Source organism: Aptenodytes forsteri, unplaced genomic scaffold (genome assembly GCF_000699145.1).
Source record: "Aptenodytes forsteri isolate BGI_AS27 unplaced genomic scaffold, ASM69914v1 Scaffold92, whole genome shotgun sequence".
NCBI classification, from domain to species: domain Eukaryota; kingdom Metazoa; phylum Chordata; class Aves; order Sphenisciformes; family Spheniscidae; genus Aptenodytes; species Aptenodytes forsteri.
Window position 1 is genome coordinate 6535483 of NW_008794581.1, and position 9300 is coordinate 6544782.

At 40.7% G+C, this 9300-nt stretch overlaps 1 protein-coding gene across 1 annotated transcript; it reads right to left on the reverse strand.

Annotated features, from left to right (window-relative positions):
- Nucleotides 1-6033: 6033 nt before the first annotated feature.
- On the reverse strand, nucleotides 6034-6886 carry HSPB3 (heat shock protein family B (small) member 3). Its single transcript, XM_019470255.1, has one exon. The coding sequence runs from the start codon at nucleotides 6787-6789 to the stop codon at nucleotides 6340-6342; it is 450 nt and encodes a 149-aa protein (XP_019325800.1). The 5' UTR covers nucleotides 6790-6886; the 3' UTR covers nucleotides 6034-6339.
- Nucleotides 6887-9300: the final 2414 nt, after the last annotated feature.

Here is a 9300-nt window from a genome sequence, read left to right on the forward strand (position 1 = left end):
CTTCCCCCAGCTTTATATGCTGAGCATGACGTCATATGGTATGGAATATCCCTTTGGCCAGTTTGGGTCAGCTGTCCTGGTTTCAGCAGGGATAGAGTTAATTTCCTTCCTTGACTAGTATAAGCACTACTTAGCAACAACTAAAACATTGGTGTGTTATCAACATTGTTCTCACCCTAAATCCAAAACACAGCACTGTACCAGCTACTAGGAAGGAAATTAACTCTATCCCAGCCAAAATCAGGACAAGTCACTATCAGTTTCATACCAGGATCAAGCCCTAAGGCTTCATATATACATGAAGGCAGAGACTGTATTTATGGTGCATCTTGTACGGCACATACTGATCATGACACCAAGACTTGGATAATTGTGGTAAAGTTACAAAAAATAAACTTGAAATACTATTAAAATGCGTACAGCTGTCACCACTGCAGGTAGCTCGTGAGTTTCTGTCTGCCTTGTAAGACCAAGTACAAGAATTATGTTTTTATTTGTGAAACCATGCTCTGAAAATCATTTCCCTTCATTAGTTTTTCATTATAGCTATGATGTCATGCTATCACTTTTAATTAAGACTTGGACTTATTTAAAGCCAACATCCAAACTCAAAATCAGCTCATTCACAGACAAAAGCTATGCCTGCTGTTAGTGCCTACACCACTGCAACTGCTGTGGCATCTGTGGAACAGCAAACTCCAGTGTCCAGGCTAAGAGGAGGGTGGCATATCCTGGAAAATGAGGAGTGGAACTAATAATGAAGGAATTATTGCCACTGGAACTCAAAACGTCTTCTGATCCCGTATTACCTCTTGTGTGGAGTCACACACACTCAGGGAACCACTCACGTCGTAGCGTTTGGACATCTGAATCAGCCGCGGGAGCAGCCAGCTGAGCTCTGCACTGCGTTGGTACTGTGGTGGGAGAGAGCGAGATGTCAGTTGGCCCTGTGGAGGCTGCATGGTGGCACCTGAGTGAGGAAGTCTTGCTGGACCCAACCAACTCCGTGCAGAGCCAATGAGAGGAATGACTGCACATGTTGACTAGTTTACAGTGAATCAGTAAACCAGCTTCAGGTGATGAGGACTCGACTGTAGAAATTGTGGGGTGGCTAGTTCAGATAGGGCACTCAAACTTTAACCCCCATGTCATCCAACTCTGCTAAGAGCAAGTGAAACTTTTGGAGATTCTGCCATGGTATCTCTGCTTACATGATGGGAATGTGCAATTAATGGATAGGAAAATTGACGGGATGTGCAATTGGAAAGAAATGTACCTGAAGATAGCAGGTATAGTGGGTATAGCTGAAGATAGTATTTCTTTCATCCTAGCACACCAAGGGTTTAGTCCATGTATGTTATTCCTTTTCTATTAACAAGCTAAGTTTTTTAAAGTAATTTTGAAATGTCTTTCTCAGCCCTTAAAAATGCTCATTTTATCAATAAGTCAAATACTTCTCATAGGCGGTTTAAATATTATGCCTTAATATCTTTATTTTTTTATGTGTGTGTGTGTGTGTATATATATATATATTCTGAACCAGTTGGAGTGCTTTTCCTGCTCCTCATCCTTGCCTGAGACACCTCTGGTGGGCTTCCTTGCTGGCTATGTGCCAAGGCCCACCCTGGTCCTACAGTTTTCTGTCTCCTCTCTGTGCACAGACCTGCTCACTGCTGCTTCTGTATTAGCTCGCAGGGCTCGGGAGCAGCATGCTTCGTCAGCAGAAGAGTGATACTTGATGGGGTCGGGGCCAGCCCGAAGCACCGTAAACACACTGAGGAGCATGAGAGGACCTGTAAATTACTCTCTACTTGCATCAGTTCTACTTGTGCAAGCAGCTAGTAGACATACTTCCCCCTGAAAATGCTGGCATCAACAGTATTACCATGTGGCTAAAGACTGTGTCTTTTTAAGGAGATTGGTGGAATTTGTGGTAGGACTACAGCCCACTGTGGCGCGAAGAGCCGAGGCCTCCACGTTAGCACTAACCTGGCTGGGGAGTCCTGAGCTGTAGTGCCATGTTTCTCCCATCTCTCCGTCTGTGAAAGTATTTTTAATAAGGGATGATTTTTTAGCCTGAGCACAGCAATGGACATTCTGGGCTTTCTGGACCTGAGTTGACACACAGGGACAGTACTTCTGGCTCCAGAGTCGGCACAAGTGGGGCCAGCTCAGGTATCTTCGATGTACTGTACAGGTCTAAGTCCTTGGACTTTATGGCCTCAAGTTGCGGCAGGGGAGGTTTAGATTGGATGTAAGGAAAAATTTCTTTACTGAAAGAGTGGTGAAGCATTGGAACAGGCTGCCCAGGGAAGTGGTGGGGTCCCCATCAGTGTAGGGACTGGGATGCTGTCCTCTGGATGACCGGGGCCAGCCATTGCCTCTGGGAGTCAGCAAGACAGAAGTCAGCATCTCTTTCATATAGAGAAGGTGCGCCTAAAATTTTCAGAAATATTCCTACTCCCATTAAAAGCCAAATCTTGTAGCGTTACTCAGATGAAAAAGCACATTTTGATTCCTGGCTATGAACTAGGTAAGGAACACAAGACCTACCTCGCTTAGAGGGAATGTTACCACCATGACATCCCAGGGGATTCCTTTCCTCTTTTCCAATGCCCAGGGCTGTAGCTGAGCAGTTACTGAGTGACTGATGGGTGTCAGCCTCAGTTCACTGCACCACAAGTATCAGATTGTGTAGAGAGATCTCAAATGCCCTGGATACAGCAGAAACTATAAAAAAGCAACAAGTCCAAGGCATTTGTGGGCTTTCTGCCCACAGGGATCACATGGAAATGTAAATTTGTGACCTTGCTTTTGGAGACTAGTGCTGTTATTGAGACATTTTCTTCTTCTATGAAAGCATTTTTCACAGTGCTTAGATTCATGCATGAAATCATCTTTATCCATTTGGAGGAGCAGTCCGATCAATTACAATCCTTCAGTGATGGGAACCAAGAAGGCTCCGTAACACTTGCTCTGCAGGGCTTGCAGCAGCATTTATCACTTATTCTGGGCCAGGGTTTTGTAGGCAGCCAGTATCAGGGTTCTTAATGTAACCACATCAGCATGTCTGAAACCTGCCTTAAGCTGTAGCTGTTCTGAAATCCTTTGCTGTTGATAAATATCTCATTCTACTGTCCATGAGCTATATTAGCAGCTTTCTCCGTGACATTCACGTTCAGTTCTAATCAGATTATAAAAGTAAAACATCACATATAATACATCAAAACAGCTCTTTCCAGACAATTTGGAAATGCTGTGCCAAGTACTTTGAGGCTGTTCTAGTAAACACATAAAAATAATTCATCCAAGAAACTGCCAGTAACAAAAGGAGAGAAGCACTTTCCTCTACGTTGTTCTTGGTGCTAAAACACAGGAAGCCAGCAGCAGGTCCATACTCCAAGCGTGGTCCCCGTTACACGAGCACTCGGGTGCTGGGCCAGGGCAAGCTCCCATTCACCAAGGGGCATGCATTAGGCTTTTGTAAAGCTCTGGGTACTACAGAAGGTAAAATCCTCCTGGGTACATCCTTGCCATGTTTGGGTCAGTACGTTCCAGTGGTTTCTAACTGATGATGTCATCAGCAAGTACAGACCTGGGGACGGAGTGATGTGAAGAGACCTACGATATACAACAGCCAAATGCCAAATTCTCCATCCAGTTTTGTGAGGCAGGCCTGTGTACATAAGCAGGGCTGTGTGTAACCATGGTATTAACATATATAGAACAGACGATATGATTTTGGCTGTCTGGTCTAATTCCTTGCCAAGTTTCTGGTAGTTTAATCATGATCTAATTTGAAATAATGAAATCAGTTAGGTTTTTTTAGAACTGCTTTTTCATCTCTAGGGCTATGAATACTACCACTGCAATCATAGCTAGAATCATTTTTATAATAGCCTATAATTTTAAGTGATCAAATTTACAAAATCCTCTGTAAACAAAAATCACCAAAGCAGGTTACTAATTGGTGATCCTGAACTCTATCCCAACAGTTGTGCCATAAGGTGATGTGTAACCATGGGTCTAAACTTGTGAGCTTTTATAAAGTTGGCGTGTAAAGTTTAAATCCAGACCTGTATCTAGAGTTCATTTTTTTAAATCCACGTTACATCTTCCATCAGATTCCTGGCTGAGGAAGCTTCTTGACCTAAAATTGTCGAAAATCTAGATCTGATTTTCTAGCATGATCGTTTATTATCTTAAGCCAATACACAAAGTAAACACAGACAATATGAGGGAAAAGTGTGGGTTGAGTGGAAATGTAGGGACATATGTTTTATGTTTGGTTTGGTTTGTTAGAAAACATTAGGTTCTTGACTTCTGCTCTATTAAAAAAATAAAATAATTGCACATGATGGAAATTTAGAATCCAGACCTTATTCTGCATTTCTTGTACAAATTCCTCGTGAGTTTTAGCACAAATAATAAACAAAATGCAAGAATTGGACTACCGACTTTTCTAAAGTCAATTGCTTCAAATGTCTTCAAGTCTAAACAACCATGACATAAACCTTTCTAATGAATGGACATGTGCAGAAGTACAAGGTTAGGGCTTTCATTTTAAACTAAAGGAACTCTCTGCCTTCAGCTAGCGACAGCCTGGGTTTTGTTCATCAGATTTTTCTCATATTCTTAAAATTGTATTTGTATTCAGTTTCATTTGAATATGTTTTTGATTTGTCCAAACAGCAGATGGCTATCATAAAGAGTCTGTATTTAACTTGGCACTTTCCATTCCACATTGCTTTACTATTCATAGCACAGCAGTCATACTCATCTCCTGCACGCATAAAAAGAGGCAGTTTGACTTCTAAAGTCAAGCTTCAAATGTCTTCAAGTCTAAACAACCATGACATAAACCTTTCTAATGAATGGACATGTGCAGAAGTACAAGGTTAGGGCTTTCATTTTAAACTAAAGGAACTCTCTGCCTTCAGCTAGCGACAGCCTGGGTTTTGTTCATCAGATTTTTCTCATATTCTTAAAATTGTATTTGTATTCAGTTTCATTTGAATATGTTTTTGATTTGTCCAAACAGCAGATGGCTATCATAAAGAGTCTGTATTTAACTTGGCACTTTCCATTCCACATTGCTTTACTATTCATAGCACAGCAGTCATACTCATCTCCTGCACGCATAAAAAGAGGAAATTTGACTTGCAGCTGCAGATCTCCTCAAATGTTTGAGTATTTACAAACTCACTTACAGCATTAATTTTTTTTAATGTTGAGAAGACCAGATACTAGATGTAGTGGGTGGATTTTTTTTTCATCTCTACCACTCTCATGAAATGAAACTGGGACAGAAATTAAACCTGTGTCTGTAGTAAGGAACCCCCGCGCTTAAAATTAGATTCATGTTGAGCCCATGTTGGTACAGGGAGAGTGGGACTATACATAGGCAGAAAAATTTGCTCTTGAAGACATAAACTGTCAAGCAAGACGAAGAATAAAATATCCATCTGATTGAAAAACAAGACTACCTAAAATGCATAAGAATAAAGGCATCTGTGCTAGAGTAATGCCTTTTTATTGCTGGGGCTTCACAAGGAAGAATTTGATCCTTTTGAGTATTTGTAAGCAATATATTTTTTCTTTGGTTGCTAATAGCAGAATATGTTAAATAAACCCAATTTTCTAAATGTCTTTGTTTTCTTTCAGATTAATTTGTCTTTGACAGAAAGTATCATTTCTACTTACTGTGTTTTCAAGCAAATATAGTCAGTGATTATTCTTTTTTTCTTATTGTTTCAAACACGCAACACACTTCTAAAAAGTAATCTCTCAAGGGTTCTTTTGTATACAAGCTTGAACTGTGGAAATAGTTGGGTTTTTTTCTTTATAGTTTCCTTCAATTTGTGTGTTTTCCCAGAGCCTAAGGAAGAAGAATTTAATCTCAAAAATTACAAAACAGAATTTTTAGTACATAAATTAAATTTCCGTAAGACTCACAACCTGTCTATTGCTTCTTAAATGGTTATGACTATGTATGACAAATGTTTGTTCCTTAGAAATACAACTCCTCCAACTGAACTCATAAATGTGCTTTATTGTCAATATATCAAATAGCTTTTTTTTTTCTCTTGCTGTGACTAGCCTAAATTTTCTGCTGTTCAAAAAGCCTGGCTTTCCAACACATATGTAGCTGGAGGCAAGCAGTCTAACATTTCACATCAAACAATAAACTCAGCATACTGAGAAATATATACAAAGATTTTCCTTTACTGTAATGTAAATACAGCCACACCCTTAGTACACTCTACAGCGTTGCTTGAATGATATTATTTTGTTATGTTAAGAATGATTTTATCTCACCAATAAACTATGGACAAAACTCTAATTCGTTCCCACCGGGTTCTTCATTTCAACAACCAAAATGCCATCATGGCAGAAAAGCGCAGACAGGTCTTTGTTCTCCACTCCATTAGGTAATTTGTACTGTCTGGTAAAGCTTCTGGATACGAAACCATGTTCGTCCATCCTAGGTCCGTGCTGAGCTTTGATCAGGAGCCAGCCTTCGAAAGTCTGAATAATGATATCTTCTGGGCGGAACTGCACAACGTCCAGCAAGACCTGAAAGCGTGTGTTTTCCTCCTCCTGGCCGCTCTTCCCGGCCCCAGCTGTGCTTTCCGCGATACACCTTCTGTTGCTCAGTGCAGCTGTAGAAGGCCCCGGCAAAGCATATAAAGAGTGGTCCAGTTTGTGTGCTTCCAGCTCTTGGACAGCAAACCACTCTTCATAGCGCACGGGAGTTTCCACCCAGTGCCTTGTAACAGCTTCTGCCATTGCTGAGGCAGAAAGGTAAGTTGCTGCTTCTGTGTTGCTTTGGGGAAGCTGCAGAGTCAGAGCAAACTCTTCCCCGTTGTATGCCTTACCCGCAGACTAGTTTATCAGTTGACGTCACCTTTCACTTTTAGCGCAGGCAGAGTGTAACATTTAATAGGGCGTGCTGTGCTCCAGTGCCAGGAGACTTGTTTCATCTTTTATCCACTAACAATAGAGCACTATTTATAGTGCTGGGGTCTTGAGTGGCTTCAATGCGTGCACAGCTTTCATGCCTAAGTAGTAACAGCAAAATTTTAATGCACCTCCAATTATTGCAATGTTGTGCTCTTTGTCATTATGAATAATTAGCAGACAAATAATGTGAAAGATTCCTTGATTTAAACGGAAGTTTAATGATTCCATTTTTCCAGGGAATACATGGCAATAGATACAAACTCTGTATTTCTTCTAACTGAAATACAAAGTTACTGAGGGAAGGGATTTAGTTAGCTTGACAGTAGGAATGGAGCAGATTTCAGGTTAGGTAAACTATAAAATTATCAAGTGGATTGGGCGTTGTTGCAGAAGTTGTGCATAGGTGAAATACAGGCATGGTTAACCATGTTATTGGCGGGAGGAGGGAACCGTAATCATCCCTGCCCAAAGAAAGGGTGCCTGAAGGGCTGAGTCTGCAATCTTAGTGACCTACAAACACAGCAGAGCCTTCTCCAGCGAGTCAGGGAGTCAGACTCGAGAGTGCAGGGAGAATTACAGTGAAAGCTCATGTTTCACAGCTTCCAGGAGAAGGCAGAGTTATTTTCCCCCAGTAGAGTAGTAAAGACAACTCCAAATCCTTAATGCTACTCCATTGTACCAGTAACCTTCATCTTATGCAGCTTAACAGCTTGAATCTATGATCCCATCTACTGCATGTATCTGGGGAGCGGGACTGGTGACCTCAAAGGCTTTCTGTGGTGTAATCTTGCTACTCTGTGATCTCAGGGCAAATAATGCCTGCAAGTGTTAATAGTTTGGTTAATGAGACCTAAGAGGAAAGTGCACTGAAAAGGGCAAAGCATTTCCAAAATTTAGTATGTTTGCTAGAAGATCCCTCTAGCTGGGCATGGTAATGTAAAGCAGAATGCACTATGGCAGCTGATGGTGAAAACTGTTTATTTCCCTCAGTTACACTAATGCTAGAAATAATCAGACGAGATACTTTTATACCTTCTTGTTTGGTTATTGTTGTTCAGAGCTCTATCCCTCTCTTGTCCTTACATCTTCCATTACCATGAAAATGGCAAGTCAGTTTCTATGGGATCTTTGGTTGCTAATGGACTCAGGAAGAAAGAGGCACTTGAATTCTGATAGCTGTCAGAAATGAACTTCTGTATTGAGTCAATGGCAGAGCAGGATTACCAGACATATCTATAACTAAAGTTCTAAGGTCGCTATTTTATTTTAGACTCATGAAGATCAAGACCTTCCTTACCTCATCGCAAGGTAAGGAAATTTTCAAAGGTAGATCAAAAGGTCAAGATAACTCACATTAATGGCCAACCATCTCATTGAGTATTGTGGGAAAGGAGAGTTATGCTACTTTATTTAACTATTGGCTCTTCTCCTGTCAAACTGTCCTCCAGAAATCATTTAAAAATGCAATTCCGAATGTATGGCTTGCTAAAATAGTGATAAAAATAACCTGGAGCGTTGCCCGTTATCTGTTCAGCAGCTGTTTTCTGTTTTGCTAGCCAATGATTCACTTGATGAGGAAACTTTAACCCTGAAGTGAAGCAGTATGGTTGTGATATTATGCTTTTAGAGATTGCTGAAAGTTATTGCTGTCCCTGCTGAATTCTGTGATGATAGCCTGACTTATTTTACTTCAGTTTTTCACTTCATTAATAAATGTACTGTGCAGGAATACCTCATTCTTTTATTACTTTATTTTATTTTAATTATTCCCATCTTCTCTGGAAAAAGGTAAACTTGCCTGTACTTACACTTTAAATGAAAACAGAAACCACCACCTCAGTGCAGCTCTCTGTGGGACAGCTATATCTATTCCCAGAAACAGTTGCGTTAGTCTTTCAAATGTCTATGTTAAGCATACTTGGAACCGTCTGTCTGGTCTAATTAGCACGAAAGATGCTTTGAATACCCTTTAAATTCATGTCATGCGCAAAGCTCTACGGAAGTTTATAGGATCCCTTTCTGCTCTGTAGGACAAGGAATTGGAAAGATTTTATTAATGAAGCATGTAGCCTCTTTCTGCTCTCCCATCCTGCTCTCTCCTTGGTCCCAGCCCCCTCTTCTCTCTGTTTGCAACCTAAGGGCTCAGGAATTAGCACCGTGTTTCTTATCTCTTTGTTGCTAACACGGGGAGTATGTCAACTGGAAAAAGAGAACACCCTTGAAGTGCAAACATCCCAGCAATTTAGAATATATTTTCCGGCTTTCAAACTTAAATATGGATGTGGTGCTGGAATACTGAGGAACTTTTGATGCTTATGCTGCTATACTCTTTAAATA

Bases quoted from the DNA above. Each gene is read 5' to 3' on its own strand.
- HSPB3 (XM_019470255.1), bottom strand. From the start codon at position 6,789: ATGGCAGAAGCTGTTACAAGGCACTGGGTGGAAACTCCCGTGCGCTAT.